At 43.0% G+C, this 21,622-nt stretch overlaps 1 protein-coding gene across 2 annotated transcripts in view; it reads left to right on the forward strand.

Moving 5' to 3' along the window:
• KHDRBS3 (KH RNA binding domain containing, signal transduction associated 3) overlaps positions 1-21,622 on the forward strand; it is a 129,659-nt gene that overhangs the window by 81,399 nt on the left and 26,638 nt on the right. For both annotated transcript variants that reach the window (XR_010025640.1, XM_063129920.1), the window contains exons 5-7: positions 1,747-1,886; positions 9,352-9,544; positions 17,004-17,086. Coding sequence is in view for 1 of the 2 variants with exons in the window: in XM_063129920.1 (XP_062985990.1) it covers positions 1,747-1,886; positions 9,352-9,544; positions 17,004-17,086 (416 nt within the window). In the remaining variant the exon portion in view is untranslated. The remainder of the gene's footprint in view (positions 1-1,746; positions 1,887-9,351; positions 9,545-17,003; positions 17,087-21,622) is intronic.

A 21,622-nucleotide genomic window follows, 5' to 3' on the forward strand; every position in this document is an offset into this window, starting at 1 on the left:
ATTTTTGTGTCCTGGATGAGGAAGAGCGTGTCTTCTTTGAACATGGAGGAGTGTTCATTGCTTTGAAGTCTTCTATATGGTTGGGAAGCACTCTGCAAACTGTGAAATAACTTTGTTTTGAATTTTGTACTACTCTTGAAAGGAACTCTGTGGAGAGTAGAAAAGTTTACTGCCTGCATCTTATTTATGGCTTGGAGCTTTTGGCTGGAAATCTTTTTAGTATTTCTAAATCAAACCACTCTCAAAACATCAGTTCAGAGGCTGAATATAAATGAAGAATTCAAGCAGGTTCTCCAGACAGATACCAGCACCTTGTGTTAAGTGTGTCTGCTGCATTTTGGGGCTTCTTTCTATCTAGGTCTGTCTTTATTTGAATTGCTGTACAGTCACTAACACAAACAAAAAGTGGAGTGGTACTTCCAAATTCTGTTGGGGGTCTCTGTATTTTCCCACACAAACAATTACAGCAAATATAGTTCATAGAAAATACGTTCACATGATTAGTCACTGTCCAGAATGCTGGTGAAAGCAGAAGCTTCAACTAGCTGATAGATCTTGCTACAGATGTGTTTGTCTTCTCTCCTACAGATTTGGTCGTCTTTTCTCCTACAACCAATAGCTTGACTTATCTGCCAACCAGTATTTGGCTACCTCTGCTTCCCCCACCCCATGTCCTGTGGTATTTACAGATATCTCCCCGTGCTGGGCTTTTGCAGGGATGTATTGACAGAATCTTGCTTCTGCCTCCACTTCCTGCAAAAACGGTGAAAAGGGAGGGAAATCATGATGTTATTCTCTTGAGCTCCGTGAACTGTGGAAGTCTTTAAGAGATGGAGGGATGTATTTTCAATCGGCAGTTCATGGAGAATTTAGCAAAGAGATCTTGTGGAGTAGGGGTGCTTGCTAAACAGTGGGGAGACCTGGTAGATTTACAGAACTCCAGTACTACCACCACCATTCAAGACTTATCTTGCAGACAGATGTAATTCTACAAAGGAAATGAATGACTTGAATGACTAGGGATTCATCTCTACTGGATACTAGTGGGCTGAAATGCCTGAATATTACCACTTAGCTTCATTCAAGAGGTGGTACTAAAGACAAATAAGTGTCAATTGTCTTTTATACATTCATGTACAGATGACATAGCTACTGGGCCTTTCTTTCACTGTGGAACTCAGGAATACTCTTACTTAGATGCATTAAACAGGTCTTCGAACTTGGATTGGACAAATTGAAAGGAAGATAGGTCTATCAGTGGCTATCAGCCATGGCAAGTAAATGGAATCTTTGGCTATCAGATACTGGGGACAAACAGGAGAATGCAAGTCCTGCTTATAAAGGCATCTGGATGGATGTGGCCAAAACCACTGCTGGACTAGATACACTTCGATTTCATCCAGCAAGGCAGTTCTTATGTTCTTGATACTTGCTCCAGTTTGGTGACTAAGCTTCAACAGAAGATAAGAGTATCAATCTTGGCAGCAGTTTAATGAGGGTTGAAAAACAAGAATTTAAGTGATTTCTTGCATCCTGTGGGAATATCTTTGTTTCAGATGTTTCCATTGCGCCTTTTCAAAAAATCGAATAGCTGCTTCAGCCCAGTAAAAGGAATCTATATCAATCCTATGCTTTTACCTTTATAACTGTCAGATATTTGCAACAAGAACAAATACAAAATGCCTTTAAATATTTGTTATGAATGTTTTCAGAGATGAATGCCATCCTCTTTTCCTTCATGCCTAGGACTACAATGATGAAATCCGACAGGCACAATTACAGGAATTAACTTACTTGAATGGTGGCTCAGAAAACGCAGAAGTTCCAGTAGTTCGTGGAAAACCTCCTTTACGGGCAAGGGGAGTACCAGCCCCTGCTTTGGCAAGGTAGGTGTTGCTTCATTCTACATCATCTTCTTTGGCCTCGTCTACACCAAGCAAGATATTGCACTATGAAAGCGGTATGAAAGTGGTACATAAAAGGCAGGAGCCACACTACTACTGTATAGCGGTATTGAAGTGCACCGACAAGTGTTGGGGCCCATTGACACATACCATGTACTGCTTTCATACCACTATATCCTGTTGGGTGTGGCTCCTGCCTTTTATATACTGCTTTCATACCGCTTTCATAGTGCTAAATTCTGCTTGGTGTAGATGAGACCTTTGTGGTCTCTGTGCATCACACATATGGGCTTTGTGCCTGCACAGAGTCCCATTGGGGAAACTTCTGTAGTTGAGGTTGACGTAGACTTGAACCCAGACATCACGTGCATGTTTAAAACTTACCTGCTGGATCTCATTGCCTCATTAAGATTTTGTCTTAACTTTTTTAAACATAGTGGCTTGCTGGTATACTAGGAAATAATATTAAACAAATAGGATAGGTAGGATAAAGCTCACAGGTCATACCTGGCGTAATAGGTCTGTAGAATGCCGTGCTACTGATAAGGGTCTGCAGATCTGAGAGGGGAATTTTTCTGTGGTGATGGGAGGTAGGAAAATACAGCCTGTAAACTTTGCCTACCTTGAGGTCAGCAGTGTTTGTACATGGCTTGTGCATTATGGGCTTTATGTCTGCTGTATTCACATCCTCTTTTTGATCAGTAATTGAAAAAAGAACAGGAAACACAGAGTAGGAATAAATAGATAGTTCTCACAGTAGGAATGTAAGAAATGGGATCCACCAAGGATCTGTGTTGGGCCAGTGCTTTTTAAGTGGTACATACCTGACCAAGAGTTAAAGGTGAGCAGTTAGGAGGCCACATTTGCTGAAGACACGACCTTATACAGGGAGGTGGAAACAAAACAGTTCCAAAGAACTGTAAAAGGATCTCTACAAATGGGGGAATGGACAGCAAAATGGCAAATGTGATTCAATGTAACTGGAAAGTGGTCCACATTTGGACAAAAGTTCCTCACTTCGAATACACCCTGATGGGTACTGAGTTGGCGGTGACTGACCAGAAAAGGGATCTTGTGGGAGAGGTAACAGCTTTCAAAAAGACAAGTTCTGTGGTAACAATTGTCAGGAGAGAGTTTGAAAATACAACTTCCAACATCATAATGTGTTTATACAACCTATGGTGCAACCACAATTGGAATACTATGTACAGTTCTAGCTGCCATATCTGAAAAAGGATATTTTGTAGTTGGAAAGGGGGCAGAAAAGGGCAACCAAAATTATTAGGGAGCTGGACCAACTTCCCTATGAGAAAAGATCACAGTGTAAAGGGTTTTTTAGTTTAGGAAAAAAGGGGCAGAGGCAAGGGGAGAGATGATAGAAGTTTACAAAATTATACATGGTGTGAGTGAAAAATGAGAGTCCTTCCTCCACCACCGCATCCTTTTGCAGCTTCCTCCCTCTTATGACAACTCCCCTTATTTGACAACTATACAGCTGTAACACTACACAGCTTTTGACTAATGGGCACGCTGCCAGCACCGGCCCTACTATTAGGCAGAGTAAGACAGCTGCCTCAGCTCATTTTGGGTGTCATGAAAAGGTGAAGCTTCCAAACAGTCTTCAAAAGCAACCCCACATACAGTGCATTACAGAAGTCCAGCCTACGTGTCACCAGAGCATGAATAATTGAGAGATCCTCCATTTCCCAGATAGCTGGTAAAAAGTACTCCTGGCCACCACTGCCACCTGAGATCTCCAGTTAGTGCCGAGTCCAGCAGCACACCCAAACTGAACCTTCACAGGGAGTGCACACCTATTCAGGGACAGGAAGGATGCAGACAAGGTGGAGCGTGTTCAGAGGAGGGCAACCAGGATGATCAGGGGTCTGGAAATAAAGCTCTATGAGGAGAGACTGAAAGAACTGGGCATGTTTAGCCTGGAGAAGAGAAGATTGAGGGGAGACATGATAGCACTCTTCAAATACTTGAAAGGTTGTCACACAGAGGAGGGCCAGGATCTCTTCTCAATCATCCCAGAGTGCAGGACACAGAATAATGGTCTCAAGTTACAGGAAGCCAGATTCCGGCTGGACATCTAACTTCCTGACTATTAGAGCAGTACGACAATGGAACCAGTTACCTAGGGAGGTTGTGGGCTCTCCCACACTAGAGGCCTTCAAGAGGCAGCTGGACAACCATCTGTCAGGGATGCTTTAAGGTGGATTCCTGCACTGAGCAGGAGGTTGGACTCAATGGCTTTATAGGCCCCTTCCAACTCTACTATTCTATGAATCTATGTAATCATCTATCCAGAATAGTTTGTTTCCCTACCCACAGTATCTCCATCTTTTCTAGATTACACCCTGTTTGCCCTCATATATCCCAAAACTGCTTCCCCACTGGTTCAGTAGCCTTCCTAGAATCATTAGGCGGAAACAAAAGGTAGAGCTGAGCATCATCTGCATATCGGTTGACACTTCAGCCCAAACCTCCAAATGACTTCTGGTAGGAGTCAGTTGTGGTCCCTGAAGTGTAAAGGTAACCATGTGGATTATTCTCTTTGGATACTATTCCCCCTTGACAGGATCATGCAGGAGCAATGACATCTATTACTGAAGTATCACATCATTCATATGAAGTTGTTGTCCAAAACATCTGGAGACAATCAGATTGGGGAAGGCTGCATTTAGAGAAGAGATTTAAATTCATGTTATATACACTTAATGTTAATTTGCTTTTCTTTGGCTCTGTGTGTCCAAATGTCCTCCTGGGGAGAGAAAACAAATTAGTGCATTTAAACCTTTTTGCTGTTTAAATATCTAATTGGAAACGGTGCTCTCAAACAAAATTGCAGCTTTCTCCAGTGTGTTTCATCATACAAAACACAAATCAGTTGGCATGCAGATCCTGGCTTTGCCTTTATTAGAACCTCCCCTGCTGAAATCTGTGTCTGCTTTTAGCCCACCCTAGTTTCCAGCTGCAAAACCTCACAAACAGACTTGAGCCTGAAAATTTGTGAAGAGATTTGCATGATGAAATACGGGGGGAAGGTCTGCAATCGGGCACCTGAGATTGGAAGCATATCGATGCCCATAGGAAACTCATGGCTCTAATATGTGTCTAATTAGATCTGCAGTGGTCTCCAAAATGCTCTCCTGCATTTTAACATTTGGTTGTGTTTGCAGGCTTTATAACCCAGCCTTTGCATATGGTTCAAGCTACGATATAGTTGTGAGTAGATACCACCTCATGATAATCTTACTGAGAGGTTGCTATTTGCAGAAGGAGATGTGTACTCTTCTTTAGTTGATCTAAGTTTTATTGGCACAGGGGCAAGAAAATCCAAATTTTCTTACACACAAACATCAAATTTGTAGGTGCCCGGCCTAGGTAGGAGTTTGAGGGCATGGAGAGGGTAGACCAGTTTCTTGGGTGCCAGTGATAAGCTATTTTCCCCCCATCCTTGTTTAGGGCGTATGTAACAGTTGTGCAGATTCCTTCATCAGGTGTGATGAATAGATCTGTTTGCTACTTTGGACTTCTATGAAGAAATCTGGGTATTTCATTTTTGAACTATTAAATACCTTTTTTCTTCTTTGTACATTCTTTATTCCCGTGTCTGTCTTTAGGGCATAGTTTACAGGATTGATTGATAGGATATAGTTTTGTATTGGGCCAACTGACAGCTTCTTGATAAAAACACGTGCTCCCTGGCATTTTTAAAAAGCAGCTGCTGCATGAATTCCAGTCCATCAATCCATCTTGGTTTCTTGAACTCTAAAAACTCTTAACAACTCTGGCTACTGAGAACTTGGCCACAAACCCAGCTGAAATTAATGGATGCTGCCCAAGAACTTGTCCCCTACAGCAGGGCTGGACAACTTATGGCCCCCTAAATGTCTTGGCCTACAGCTCCCATGAACTCCAGTCAGCATAGCCAGTGGTGAGGGATGGTGGAAGTTGTAGGCAAAACATCCTGAGGACCACCAGTTCCCCACCTCTGCTCTACAGGGGTGGCTTCTGCCTAATGGCTCCACTAGATCTTTTTTTTTTTCTTGTAGGGATGTCACTGAAACTCGTAATTAGGCTGTTCATTGGTAGGATCTATTATGCTTTTAGTGCTCGTATGTGTACTAAGCTTGGGTGGCTATTCTAACAAACTTGAGAATTTTCGTTATGTAAACCAAGATTGATTACAATCTCCAATACAGTCTGCAGGACTGAAACACCTAAGTTGGCCATTTGTGCACGTTTCCTGATATTTACTTATTTATTTATTGCATTTTTATACCACCCAGTAGCCAAAGCTCCCTGGGCAGTTCACAAAAATTAAATATTGGTTGGTTTAAGCCTTTACTTTCTGAAGGAAACTCTTGTAAACGACTCACTTGGAATGATGTCACCAGTATTGCCTCAGCTCGCTGGAATAACAACCACTGCTGTGGAAAAAACAACAACTTGGGCTCCTCCCCATGAGTTAGATTAGAGGTGCAGTAGGATCCCCAAACTACAGATCTGATGTTGGGAACGTTGCACAAGCTGGGGAGGAGAATGCCTGACACAACTTTCACTTGTTGCTGTTGTAGTGAAGAGCAATGAGAGTCACATCCATAGTTCTTCGCAATTTTCTCTGTCATCCTGCTTATTCCTGGAAAGCATACCTTGACAGTTTTTGACCAAAGTAGTGTGGACCTTGACAGGAGATTCCAAACGCCTAGCTTAGAACTTTCGACATCACTAGAGCAGCATGGAAGGAGGTACATGCAGCAGAGGCTCCCACACCTAATGTCAGAATGGGCTCTTAGTGTGGCATCACACATTACAGCCACCATATGGAACCATGTGAGAGCTAGATAGGAAGCTGCTTTATACTAACTCAGACTGTTGGTCTATCTAGCCCAGTACTGTTGACACTGACTGGCAGCAGTGCTCCAGGATTTCAGGCAGGAGTTTTCCAGCCGTTTCTGGAGATTCTGGGAATTAATCCTGGGACTTCCTGCATGCAAAGCATAGAGCACCTAATGATACTGAGCTACAGCCCAGGAGATGGGATTGCTCCTATTTCATTCTCCAGCACTGCCTACTTCTGGAATGATCCACATAGCAAATGGCTCTCAAATATATGCCCAACTGTCAAGAGCTCCCTGATAACGTTAGAGCAGTTTCTATGTAATGAATGTAATGTAAGAGACCACATGCTGACTAGCAGAAATGTTTCCCGTGGCGGATGGTTTGACATGTCGGGCAGCAACAGTGTGAACTTTATGAGCTTAATAAAAGCAAAGTCACTGACTGTCGAAGCATTTTGCGTTATTTGCCGAAATAAGGTGAAATGGTTAAAACCTATACTAAAATTAAAATTAACTCTTGGTCATCCAAACCATGGCTCTCTAGAGTGAGAGAACCATATGGTTGCAAGTGGTGCACACATTAAGCATTATTTGAAATCTGGAACATCTTGTTTTTATATTGATGTATGTTACATGCTTGAGGGATGATGAAGCCAGAGGATTTCGATTCCCCCAAAGGTTTTTGATGATGATGATTGCTTATTGAGATTAGGGGGATATTTCATAAGTCCATCAGTAGCATATTTGCATACTAATTCCTAGCCATATCTCATTATGCTGTGGCTGACTTATCTCTTGGACGCTTATGGCTGTTTTATAAATGAGGTTGCCAATTAAATAGTGGAACCACTATACAAACAAATACCTCTTGCTGCCGTACATCCTTGTTAGTAACCATTTACTATTGCGATATTTGAAATTTAAACACATATGAAGGTGCTAAGGACTGACAACATTTTCTGGGAGTGAAGTGGACACATACTTTTAAGGCAGGGAAGCAGCCTGAGGGCTGGCCTGCTGTCGTTATATGCATCCATTTCTATTTGTTGATCAGTTGCATGGAAACACCACTTGTGTGACTCCCCTATTAACAGGAATGTATGTTCTGCTTCTGAATGTTATCACTGTTGCTTTAGATTATGAATTTCTACACTTCAGGTGTTTATGTGCAGACAATAATATGTGGATTGCCCTTTGTCCATGCATGGCACAGCTGATTGTTTCTTGTGTGTGTATCCATCCGAACAAGAAAAGCTAGTGACTATGTAACTTGATAGCCCACAAAACAGGAAGTACTTAATTAAAGAGTTTTGAGCACATTCTGTAGCTATGGGAGGGCTTGCATCTCATAGCTACAGAACGTAGACTCATAGAATAGTAGAGTTGGAAGGGGCTTATAAGGCCATCGAGTCCAACCCTGCTCAATGCAGGAGTCCACCCTAAAGCATCCCTGACTGATGGTTGTCCAGCTGCCTCTTGAAGGCCTCTAGTGTGGGAAAGCCCACAACCTCCCTAGGTAACTGATTCCATTGTCGTACTGCTCTAACAGTCAGGACGTTTTTCCTGATGTCCAGCTGGAATCTGGCTTCCTTTAACTTGAGCCTGTTATTCCGTGTCCTGCACTCTGGGATGACTGAGAAGAGGTCCTGGCCCTCCTCTGTCTGACAACCTTTTAAGTATTTGAAGAGTGCTTTCATGTCTCCTCTCAATCTTCTCTTCTCCAGGCTAAACATGCCCAGTTCTTTCAGTCTCTCTTCATAGGGCTTTGTTTCCAGACCCCTGATCATCCTGGTTGCCCTCCTCTGAACACGCTCCAGCTTGTCTGCGTCCTTCTTGAATTGTGGAGCCCAGAACTGGACGCAATACTGTAGATGCTCAAACCTCTTTATTTGGGCACTTCCTGTTTTGTGGGCTATCCTTGGTATTGTCTCTTCTAGTAGTGACCTTAAAGCAGCCTCTGAGGAAAGCTACATAAGGGTGACTGGTTCTTCTCAAACAGAAACAAAGAGTGCGTACAAACAATCCCATTTACTGTTCATTTAGTGCAGGGATAGTGTACGTGTGTCCCTCCAGATGTTTTGGGACTGCATCTCCCCAAATCCCTCATCATTGGCTATATTGCCTATGGCTGATGTCAATTGCAGTTCAGCAACATCTGGAGGACCAGTTCTTCATGCGTGCTTGATACCTTCTTCCTCTAACTCACAAGCCTGTCCACCTAGACTGTTGATCATTCATTTAGTTCTCCTCCAGATAGGTGTTACATTTATAATCCTGTAGATTCCGTCTTTTGCAAGTTCATTTGCAAGAAGGTTTTTCAAGCCAATTCTAAGTTTACGTGACTTTATCTGATTGCTTGATTATGATGGTCCCTTATGTTTTCTGTTTTATTGTAGTCTTAAATAAACTATGTGATAAACTATGAGAGCTCCCAGGGAAGAAGGATAGACACGTGAATAATTAATATTAATTAACAGACCTTTGTTTAAAATGGTACCAGCCGAGATTGTTCACATCTAACTGCTGTGCTGAGCCTTTGGGAAGGGGCAGAAAAAACTGAATGTGAAATTTTGAATAAAGTACTCTCTTGTTCTTAGAGCCCGTGGAGGTGTGCCACCTCCACCCGCAGGTGTTCCAAGAGGGGCACCAGCACCTAGAGGAATACCTCCTGGCAGAGGTCCTGTCAGTCGTGGCCGTGGCCTTCTAACTCCGAGGGCAAGAGGAGTTCCTCCATCTGCAGGCTACCGACCTCTTCCCCCACCTCCAGCACAAGATACTTATGGAGAATATGTAAGTACAGCCACTTAAAATGGTTGATTTAAGCCCTCACATTCTAGGGCATGCTTTGGAATTTGGTAGACTTTGTCTAAGACCGGTACACGTTGACACGTGTAGTCATGTTATGAAAAACAAGTGGCTTTTGAGTAGCTTTGCACTGGCAGGTACTGCACTTTCGTCTTTACATAAGAATGTATAAGTGCTCTGCTGGATCAAACCAAAGGCCTATCTAGTCCAGCATTTTATTCTCACAGTAGCTAACCTATGGAAAGTCCACATGCAGGGCATGAACGCAATAGCATCCTCCTGCTTGTGTTTCCTAGCAACTAGTATTGAGAGGTCTCCTGTGTCTGATAGTGGAGGTAATATATAGCCATCAGGACTTACACTTAATATCCATTAATAGCCTTATCCTTCATTAACATGTCTAATCCCCTTTTAAAGTTGGTGGCCATTAATGCATCTTGTGGAAGCAAATTCCTTCATTTTACAGCTGCCGTGAAGAAGTATGTCCATCCTCAATCTCCTACCACTGAACTTCATTGGAAGACACCAAGTTCTAGTGTTACAAGAGAGGCCTATCCATGTTTTCTACACTATACATAATTTTAAACATCTCTGTCATATACTTCCTTAATTTAGATCCTTTAGATGGATTACCAAGTGTACCAAGAACACATTTTATGCACTATACTATAACTTGGAAAGAGAACTTCTAAGAGTGTGAGCATGCTGCATTAATCCCTTCTTAATGTACTATATCGAACTGCAACAATAGCCACCTTGAGTGCCATTTTTTGGTAGAAAGGCGGGTTACAAATCCGATAATAGCTCTTAAATGTGTTCCTTGGGGAAAGTTCTGTGGATTTCAAATTTTCTCCATTCAGAGGATCCTTTCCCTATTGACGTCTGCCCAAGGGGCCCCTGGCATGGCTGCCACAGAACCATTATAAACGACTGTGGGGCATGATGTAGGGCAGGGGTGAGGAAGTTGTGGCCGTCCAGGTATTATTGGGTTACAACTCCCATCTTCCCTGACAATTGGCCATGTTGGCTGGCACTGATGGGAAATGGAGTCCAACAACATCTTGGAGGAAAACTGTTTCACCACCGCAAGACCTCTAGTCTTTTCATGTGGGGTGCGGCCAGGGTTGTTAGGCTTCACCATTATCATGTGTGAACTCACTGTGTATCCATAACGCACAAACACACACCACTCCCTTGTGGCTGCAGGGGACAATCGATAGTTACAAGCAAATTTGTCCATCATTATTGATGACCTCATTGAGAGATTTCGAAGAACCCTATCATTCCCCAGAATACTGCTTAGGGCAGTGCTTTTCAAACTATATCCCATACCATAACTCTTATCTATGTAACCTATTGTGTCAAGGTGATCAATGAATGTATTTCGATGTTTATTAATATCTTTCATACCAACTGTTTCTCATTAGATCCATTTTCACAAAATGCCCCCATGGGACACTCTGTCTTGCTGATAGCAACATCTGTTGGAAAACAAATCTGTTAGGATTTAAACATAAAACTATACATGTAGTTTTGTACAGTTAGTTAGCAAAATTAAGATTTTCTTAGTTGCATGAAAAATATATCCTAAGATTAGATAGCATAGCAAAACAACAACAATCCACAGTCATAACTAGATGTTATTTATTTAATAAATAGCCAGAGCTCTAAATACTTTTGTTACACACACACACTCTTAAAATTTTAAACATAATTTTTAAAACTTTTAAAAATTAAAATAGCAAATATATGTGAGAAAAGTATTACAATCCTCCTTAGAAGGCTCAGCATGACTGATGGAAATGCAGAACAGGATTCTTCAGGTTGGAATTGAATTACCAATTTGATGGTTGAATTTTTCTATTGTAATTTCAGAGTAATTAAAGAATTCAATATCATACATTGGAGTAGCTTACTGAAATCTCCGGAAGCACTAAAGCATGTGTTACGTTTTTATAAAGATACACTTCATGGGCTTGTCATTTAAAACACACACACACACACACACACACAAGATTAGTTACAAGTCCCCCCCCCCATCATTTCTGAAATTAGCAAAAGAAATTTAATTAGGCCCTTCTGTGCTTTATTGATGCCGCTTTGTGTTGGCATTCACAAGTTGCATTGATGTCAGACTTCTCAATGCCAGGACTGTTTGCATAATTTCTGGCAATAAACTAATCTTTAGTAGCTTCAATTTGGTTGACTTTTTCTGTAATGGGAAACTTAATTAAAAGGGAAGGTATGCTACATCAAAAGTCTAGGGATTTGTTCTTTCTTTGACTTCGAACAAGTCCTGTTTTGTTATTTCAAACTATCTTAAGCTTCCAACAGGATTGTAAGGAGAGACTAATGGCTTGATCCTACATAGGTGTACTGGCAAGTAGGTTCCAAAGGTCTTGCACCTGAATAAGTATAGATAGGATTGTGGTACAAGTTTAGGCAGCAGTCCACAGAAGGTGGTCACTTGTGGTGACCACATCTTTTAACCTGGTGGGCCTTTGAGTCATAGTCAAGCCCACTCCCAAGGTTTCCAGATCAGAGGGAAACGCGTTGTTGCCACCCACTGTCTTTCTCCTCATTGTTGCCTTTCCAGCATGCCTGAGGATTATGGGGCAATACTCCTTGGCCGTTCCCCCTGTTCCCTTTCAAACATCTGATCATGGTATTCAGGCTGTATCCTCATCCTGCCTTTGGGGAATATAGTAGCACATTCCATTCACTCCAGCAACCAGAGTGTGCTCCCCACAACCCCAGGACAGTTAATCTTGCCATTTTTTGGCACCTGTTCGAGTGCAGTGTCCTCAGGCCCCCTGCAGAGCCTGTTTCAGTTCAGATACAGGATGCCACTCCTCTGCTGAGTAAAATTAGGGCTTTGGCAACTACCTTTTTTTATTTTGGCTGGCTACCGAGAGCAGCCAATATTTGTCCCACACACACAGGATTAACCTCTCAAATCAGACATCAGAGTTCATTTGTTCAAAACCTAGTGGAGAAGGTAGAGGTACGCACGATAAATAGCAGAAACGGAACTTAACCAGCGGACAAATATAACTGGTTATATAAATTGGTTAACAAGAGAACATAACATTCTAATAACAAATATTACTTTACAATAGCTCGGCATTGACCAATTTAACAAGTACCCTGTCATATACAATAGGACAAGTATCTGGGCAATAATAAAATGTAGCATGGGATATTCTGATACTTAAACAGATCAGTTCCAACTAGTTCAGCTCCCCAGTTGTTGATGGGAGAGACTTGTCAGCTAACCTAATTAATAAAAGCCGAATAGCCACAAGGACCCTGTAATTAATAGTGAAAGCACTTGACTTTCTCCCATTCTGGAGTACTTGATATTGTAGCAATGTTGTTTGGAGATTCTTTATAATTGGAAATCTGATGTAACACTACTGTATAGCTCTGATAGTGGGATATAATAGCTGCAGATTATCATATATAAAACAGCTAATATTTTCTAAGTGCCTTACAGCAAGGCTGGGCAGAAAGTCGATCTTCGGATGCTTTGGACTTCAGCTCCCAGCATGCCTGACCATTGACCGTGCTGGCAGAGACTTCTGGGAGTTGAAGTCCAAAACATTTTAAGGTCTGTCTTCTGCCTATTCCTGTTCTACAGAGATTAAAAGAGGAGTCCTCCCCTGCCTGTAGCCTCACAATCTAATAGATATACGTGGAAAAAGGAATCGGGAGGAGATAGGAAAACAGCCCCTGGAACTAAGTGTCCTTTTTGGCAGGAAGGGGTGGGTGTGAAAGTAAGATCCTTGCAGCTACTGTGCCTCTTGCTAATGATCAGGAAGGTCTTCTTGCCATAAAGCTCTTCCTGAGAGGCAGGAGAGAAAGCCTCCCAGTGGTCCAAAGTCCCCTGACTGGCGGAAGGGGCCAGAAAATGCTTTCCTTCTACTCTGTAGCCCCACGCAACCATTAGTGGTTACTAATACACTGCTCCCATGACTGTTGTCATACATTACCCAGCAACAAATCTGGGTTTGCCACCATATGTGTACTTGATAGTGAATTGTAGCCAGAACTGGCTCTCTGACAAGTTTGCCAGTAATTTAGGATAAACACTTCTGAACGCTTGTTTGTCACAACCATACTTTATGTTTTTAGGTCTATTTAGGAAAATATGATGTGTGAATTGGCCCTCATTCAGGAGATTTTCTGGAAGCTTTCTAATGAGCCTGGAAACCTATTTTCAAAAGTTCCCCACTACTCCTCTATCTTTTTAAGCTGCTGTTCTCAGCAGGAAAAGTTTTTAGCTGAGCCGATATTGCAGTAATCTGGCACTTTTAAAAAGTGGGACTGCCGTTTCATTGGCATTAGGTGGGTTTTAATAGACTTCTTACCTTTTCACTAACGTTTCTCTAACGCATCAAAGGAACAAGGTTAAATGGTGCACAATCATCCGCCCCCCACCTCGAACGCTACATAATAATAAAATAAATAACACCACTAGACAGAACTCTCTTGGATTGCAGGAAGTTTGCATTTCAAAAACCAATGGTGGGCCTAATTTGTCTTCAAATTCATATCTCTGAGATTTATTTAAAATTCAGAGAATATCAATTTATATGCAGAACTGGCCAAATTAGAATAAATGTGCAGCACTTGAAACCTCAAACACAGAAAATATTAACATGAAGATGTCAAACCTAATTAAGGGCAAGCTTTAAAGCATTCTTGAGCTCCACTTGATGGTTGCTATTTAAAGGGAATCTGTGGGTTGCAGGAGAATTTGAGATGAGTCTCTTACCTTCTGTTTTGGCGTAGTAGTTCAAGTATACTATAAAGTCAAATCCTCCTCCTAAAGAGGTGGCTACTCTATTTTTTGCTGTATAAATTCTGCTTCCATGCTTGTGCCATAAGTCATGCCGGACAGGTCATCATGTCATTAAATCTAAAGCAGAAAAGCTATAAGTAGAATTGAACGGGGGAAATCAAGAAGGTGTAGTGCTACAAATCTGTAGAATAGCTGGTGGGGGTGGAAGAGTATTAGCACAGAATAACTTACTGAGTGCGAGTTTTTCTGCAGGAGAAAGAGGGAATAGGTCCTTTGCTAATCCCTGACTCTATCACCTTGGTCTTGCCCATTTCTTCTAAAGCAAGAACAGTTCATTGAGATCAGTTGTAGTCACCCAAATGCCTCTATTACAAATAGTCCTCAGGAAGATTGGGATCTTGTCTTTTAACGTCACACTAAACTGTCCAAATCAGAATGTTGATAAGGTCAGAGAAGACCTCTTGTCCATCTCTCACCTTTTGCTGGATCAGGTACTGCAAAGGTTGAGGGCACTTTAGGGTAGCTAGAGCAAGTTCCAGTATATCCACTAGCTTTGACAGGGCAGAATATACTGGCCCAGTCAGTGGGGAGATCAGGACAGACTCGATGATGATGATGATGATAAAAAAAATATTTCTAACCCGCCTCTCCATCCTGATCAAGGCAGGGGGGAAAAAGTATAAAATATTAATCAAAACACAGTATACATTGTTAAAACTTCCTAAAAATATCCTAAAAGCATCCTAAAATTCCACTGGATGGGCCTGCCGGAAGAGATCAGTCTTTATAGCTTTCTTAAATACTAAAAGACTGTTAAGTTCACGATTCTCCTCTGACAGGCCATTCCACAGTCTGGGAGCAGCAGAGGAAAAGGTCCTCTTATAATACCTGTCAGCCTAGTTTTAGCTGGCTGAAGGAAGTTCTTACCAAAGGACCTGAGTGTGCGGGGCGGATTGTGCGGGAGAAGGCGATCCCGCAGGTAGCCTGGACCCAAACCATGTAGAGCTTTAAAGGTGATAACCAACTCTTTATACTTTGCCCGGAAACTAATTGGCAGCCGGTGATGAGATTTTAAAACTGGTGTAATGTGGTCACCCCTAGGTGTACCGGTGACCAGCCTGGCTGCCATATTTTGAACTAGTTGAAGTTTCCGGACTAGGCACAAAGGTAGCCTTATGTAAAGCGCATTGCAGAAGTCGAGCTTCGAAGTTACCAGCACATGCACTACCGTCTTTAGGTCTTCCGACTCCATGTTGCTGGCTTTGGTGGGGTGGGATTCCAAAGTCTGGTTGCAGGGGCAACTGTGGTGTGTTCCCACATTCCTGCAGCACCTGGGAACCTCTTGGGAATTCAGGGGTTGGGAGAGAAAGGCTAAGGATGATTGTTTTCTCTGTGGATCCAGGCAGGCAGAAGAGAGGGTGGGAGCGCGCAATAGACAGTGGGTAGCAGAGACCCATTTCCCCTTGAACAGCAATTCCCCAGGCCATGCCACTACCTGCTTCTGAAGCTTTTCTGTTTAACATGTGGCACAGGGGACTCCGGTTCAGGAAACAGAAGTCCAAAGTAGGGATGTGCTCCGCTTCTAATCGGACCGGAGAAGCAGTAGCGGAGCGGGGGGCTTCGCCTGCCCTTAAGGCGGAGGCGAAGAGGATCGGGGGGCCAGCGGAGCGTGGTGAAGAGGATCGAGGTGAAGGTGGATCCTTCGCCTCGATCCGGAGCTCCGCCGGAAAGGTAAGTGGGGTTTACCGGGCCCTGCCGCTGTCGCTGTCGCCCATGCGGCGACAGCAGCAGGGCCCGGTAATGCCCCCTGCCCTCCTCTCCCTTACCTGCCTCCGTCCGCGGTCCGTCAGCGTCTCCAATTGAGCCCGTGGTTCCAGCAGGAAGTCTGGGCCGCACGGCCCAGATTTCCTGGTGGAACCACGGGCTCAATTGAAGACGGTGACGGACCGCGGACGGAGGCAGGTAAGGCCCCCCTCCCCCTTCGTCCCTTACCGGGCTCTGCCGCCGTCACCGCATGGGCGGCGATGGCGGCAGGGCCCGGTAACCCCCCCCGCCCTCCTCTCCCTTACCTGCCTCCGTCCGCGGTCCGTCAGCGTCTCCAATTGAGCCCGTGGTTCCAGCAGGAAGTCTGGGCCGCACTTGCGGCCCAGACTTCCTGGTGGAACCGCGGGCTCAATTGAAGACGGCGACGGACCGCGGACGGAGGCAGGTAAGGCCCCCCTCCTCCTTACCGGGCTCTGCCGCTGTCGCTGCATGGGCGGCGATGGCGGCAGGGCCCGGTAACCCCCCCTATGGGGGGGTCCGGAGCTCCGATCCGGATCCAGAGCTCCGAGCGGAGCGGAGTGGGCACAGGCGGAGTGGGGGCGGGGCAGAGCGGGCCGATCCGAAAATGGCGGATCTTAAAGTGAAGTGGAGTGGGGGGTCTGTGCACACCCCTAGTCCAAAGCTTTCTTGGGTGCCCAGAACTAGCTGTAGCCCTTCTTGTATCTGGAACCCTGATACTAAATGACCACAACACCATGACTGAATTTAGTTTTCAGGAGAGAGTATAATTTGGACTGAAAAATGGGAGTTCTCAAAGTTTCTGAAGTTGTACGTTAAATTGTAATACTGCCTTGGCATTGAATTTTCTCCCCGCAGGAATATGACGATGGATATGGCACTTCGTATGATGAACAGAGCTATGATTCCTATGATAACAGCTATAGTACTTCAGCACAAAGGTAAGGAAGAGTGTTTCATTCAAGTGCATTCAGAACGTTTGCTAGAGTCAGGGTGTATTAACAGGGCAGGAGGTTTTGATTAGGGGTTACTCCCTTAAAATCGCCAACCCTTGAAACAGGCAGAGGATTCCTGGTATGGGATTGGAACATAGGAAGCTGCCTTATGCGAGGTCAAACTATTTGTCCATTTGGTTTTATATGCTAGCCCAGTGTTGCCTCCTGACTGGCAGCAGCTCTCTAGGGTCTCAGGAGCAGGTCTTTCCCATCACCGGATCCTTTCAACTGGAAATGCCAGGGATTCAAACTGGGACCTTTTGCATGCACAGCATGTGCCCTACCACTGAGCTGTGGTCTTCCTTGAAATGAAGTGCTTCATCTCTGGGTCACTTTCAGGACACATTTCTACTTGTCGCACATTTTGCCCATCTCTGCATGCTTTGGATGACCATGTATTTTGGACGTAGCTGTGTCTCATGGCATATACTGGGAAGCAAATCCTGCCTATCCAGAACCAGTCATCGTAACTTCCAACATTTCATCCCCTAGATTATGTGAACAGATCGTACCTTTGCAATTAAGTGCAATAATGCATTAGTAGGTATCTCATTCTGTAAATACATTGGTGGCCCACTTATGATATTTTTAGCAAAGGCAAAACAATGTAACACTATTTGAAAGTGCACTCGATAATTAGACTTGGTACCCTATTTATTATAATCCTCAGCCTCACGTAGCTATTGTGCGAACTGGTAAATATTAAACTGAAAGCAATCTGTAGGTTTTCACAGAAAACAAAATAATATTTTCAGAAGTTACTTATGAGCTTTCTCCTACAACTCTATGGAAGGAATTTAATAATCTATCTCTCTCTCTCTCTCTCTCTCTCTCTCTCTCTCTCTCTGTGGAGATCTACATCTGTTAGGTGGTGAGGGCCTAGAAAGCTGGAACAATATTGGATTCCCATTTTGGATTCCCATAGCCTAGCCATAAGTATGCATTCTCATTAGTCCTACGAAAATGCATTCCCAGTAACATAACTCATGGAAATTTTAGTGGACGTCTAAAGGAATTACTTTTGGCAACTGATTAGAATGTATTTTGAGCTTCCCGGGGCTTGTGTTGGCTTTAGTCACTTGGCTCCATTGACTAAAGTGAGAAAGATGATGTAACTCTTTAATGTTGAGTGATAATGTTCAGCACAAATTAGCTGCCCAAATATACATATGTTTAATGAGACAAGCCAAGGCTAAGCTAGTCAGATGTGCCACAACGAACGTAGCGAACAACAATATTGGTGTAGATTTTGAAGGCTGTACATTACTGAACACTCTTTTATATTGTACTCTGTTGATTTGAGACAAGCTGTCAGAAGCTAGGTTTTCAACACCAAGTTAAGAAAGCAAAATGGCCAGATGACTATATAGGAGATGGGCAAGCGGGTTTGGCACAGTGCATTGAGCAATCTCCTCTTTGAAAGCTGTCCTGTCTAATGACTTGGTTTTCTGTAAACTCTCCATCTAGCTGGACTTTGAATTGCTGAAGTATAAATGCCTCAAATACTAGCCTCTACATGTCTGTTTCTATGATAATGCATGCCTTACAAGTGCCTTTACACTTCTAATGGCTTAACTCCTGTCCTCAACATATTTATGGAATGCTGTTGAATTACATTATGATTCTCCTTGAACTATTACCCAGTAATCTTACTCAGTTTTAGAGTCTCAAAAATTAAGTTCTTTGAATGGTCTAACGTCAGTACTAGAGCAATTTCATCACAAAACCCCTCTGATTAGAGCCTAATGGAAAGACAGAATTTTAACAGGCATATTTGTGAAGATGTGCAAACTGCAGTTTAGACACATTCTATAAAGACAAATAGTGCTGAAACACAGAATCTGTTTAATAACATTGCATGCATTACCGAAAACCAGGCCAATGACCTGGGCGCCTTGAGGGTTTCCAACGTCTTCCAACACAAGTGTTTGCAAAGTGTATGACGGGGCAAACGCACACCGCTGCTAATAAATCAATTGCCGATGTCGGCTCACTATTTAATGTTCTCTAGAATGCGTAAGATTTATCACAGAGGAATTGTGGAATAATGGTAGGGTATGGAAACAAAGTCCACCGGGGAGATGTACTACATCATTTGGATTTAGCACTGCCATCTGCTTAATAGCACTGAGATGACTACAGAGGTACTTATGATCAACCATTCATAGCAGTGACAGATGCTGCAGAGAGTTAACATGGCAGAGAATGAGGTTTGTTACTAAAATTTGGATTATGTGACAAGGTTGCAGAAAATGGGGGAGGGGGAGGGGCTAGTTACCTGCCCAGAGCTACTTGAATTGTTCCTTTTTCTGCCCTTTCACCTGACTGTTGCCTGCCTCCAAGATGAATCTGACTGACTCTGAGGAAATGTTAAGGATATTTTCTAGGACTGTTTGATATTCTTCTGAGTTGGCTACTCCTCATAAGTCTGCAAGCCTTCTAGAGCAAGCAACCATAGGCACTTTGAGAAAAAAATGTAGATTGTTGTGCATTCACATTAGCTGCCTAGTAAATTTAACATGATAGATTTATGCTTCTGCATAGTCGTTTTAGTATTAATTAATTATGGGCTCACCACAACATCCCAATACAGTGTAGGAGCTTCGGCTATTGGGCGGTATAAAAATGTAATAAATAAAATAAATAAATAAATAAATAAATAGGTAGTTTATTCCATAGAATCCAGTGCCTTAACAAGCCCTGTTTAGGCATTCTAATTCTCAGTTTTCCTTGGAAAATCTGTGTGATGTAGAGGCTAAGGTGTTGGACTGGGTGTTGGGAGATCCAGGTTCTCGTCCCCACTCAGCCATGGAAACCCACTGGGTGACTTCGGGCCAGTCACAGACTTTCAGCCCAATCTACCTCACAGGGTTGTTTTGAGGATAAAATGGAGAGGAGGATTATGTTCCTTGCAGGAAAAATGGCGGGATATAAATGCAATAAATACATAAGTAATAAATAAAGTCAGGGTCCTGGATGGCAGGGAGAGCCGCCATGAATACAGGAGGGTATCCTGTTCAAACTGTCGTCCTCCATACCTAAAGGACAACAGAAACGTGGGGCAGCGGGCAGGGCTGGAGCACTCCTCGCCTCGTGTGTTCAGTGAAACCAGGAACTAGAATGCTTGAGCAGGGCTACATACTAAGCCAGCTTCAGATCCATTTCTGAATTGGCCAGATCCTGTATCATTGGGGGTCTGAAACAAATGAAGGAGGAAGGGTGGGGGGCTGCTTAAAGTGCAGTTTCTGACACACCTGTATCTGCGTGCGTGCAACTGATCTTGGAGTTTATGGTATAACTAGTACTAATATAAGTGTGTGAATAGTTGAGCTTCAGGTATAAGTTGCTGCTTCTTAATAATAAACAGTACAAATGGTGGCCTTTTTTTAAAAAAAGGTCTCTAATTTAATTTATTTATTTTATTTCTCTACTATCCATTAGCTGACGCTCTCCAGATGGTTCACAAAACAAACTTAAATCTGCAACATACAATTACAGAGAAAACAGTATATTAAAACTGTACGTTTAAAACAGAATAAAATCAAAGTAGGAACCAGGATAAAAGCTAATAGCAGTGTAAAGATCTAAAAACTCACCAACACCATTTAAAAACAAAAAAAACCGAAGAGCTAAAAAGCCTGGGAAAATAAAAAGGTCTTCACCTGGTGCTAAAAAGACCACAACATAGGTGTGAGGTGAGCCTCTCTGGGGAGGGCATTCCACAGCTGGGGTGCCACCACTTAAAAGACCCTCTCCTTAGATGCTCCCCGCCTCATCTCATTTTGCAGTGGGACCCTCATTACCCTATATTTTATTCTTTTCCCCCCCTTATGGATCGCTTAGCACCATACGGCCCATGATGTAGTGTGTAACAACCTTTTCTGACAACTACTGTCTCTTTTAAAATGTGTAGGGTTGTGGCTTTTGTTCATTTGTTTGAGAGCTACTTAGAAAAACATTATTTTGCTTTCCTCCACCTGCAAATACATGTTTAAGCAAGTGCTATAATTCTAGAGATGTTCTGAAGCTACAGTGGCTCATATAGTCGAGGACTAAATTAAGCACCTGAGACCAATAAAGAATGACAGCAGTCTAAAGCAAAACAAGTGTATTGCAGAGAAATGATTTCACACATGAACGCCATAGTACCTGTTTGAGAGGCTGAGAGCACCAAAGCTGTGGTGTGCCACCCTGCAGTTATCAATCAAAGGCCGAATGGTGTTATGCTGTGGCAAGCGCAACTGGTAACATTCTTGTTGGAGGGGGGGTTAGTGTGCGTTTAATTAGAAAATTCAACTTTGGAGATGCTCATTGGAGGCAGATGTTTAGAAGTGGTGGTGTTGAGATTTAAAAGTTGTAGTAAAATTTAATTGCTAACGTTGTGCTTCCAGTACTCTGAATTATATTTAAGTCAGTTGTGTGTCTTTGGGGCATACCCAAATATGTATTGTTTGCTAAGCATGAAGGCTGCGATCTTGAGTA

The sequence above is a fragment of the Elgaria multicarinata genome, chromosome 7 (assembly GCF_023053635.1).
Source record: "Elgaria multicarinata webbii isolate HBS135686 ecotype San Diego chromosome 7, rElgMul1.1.pri, whole genome shotgun sequence".
In the NCBI taxonomy this organism is placed as follows: domain Eukaryota; kingdom Metazoa; phylum Chordata; class Lepidosauria; order Squamata; family Anguidae; genus Elgaria; species Elgaria multicarinata.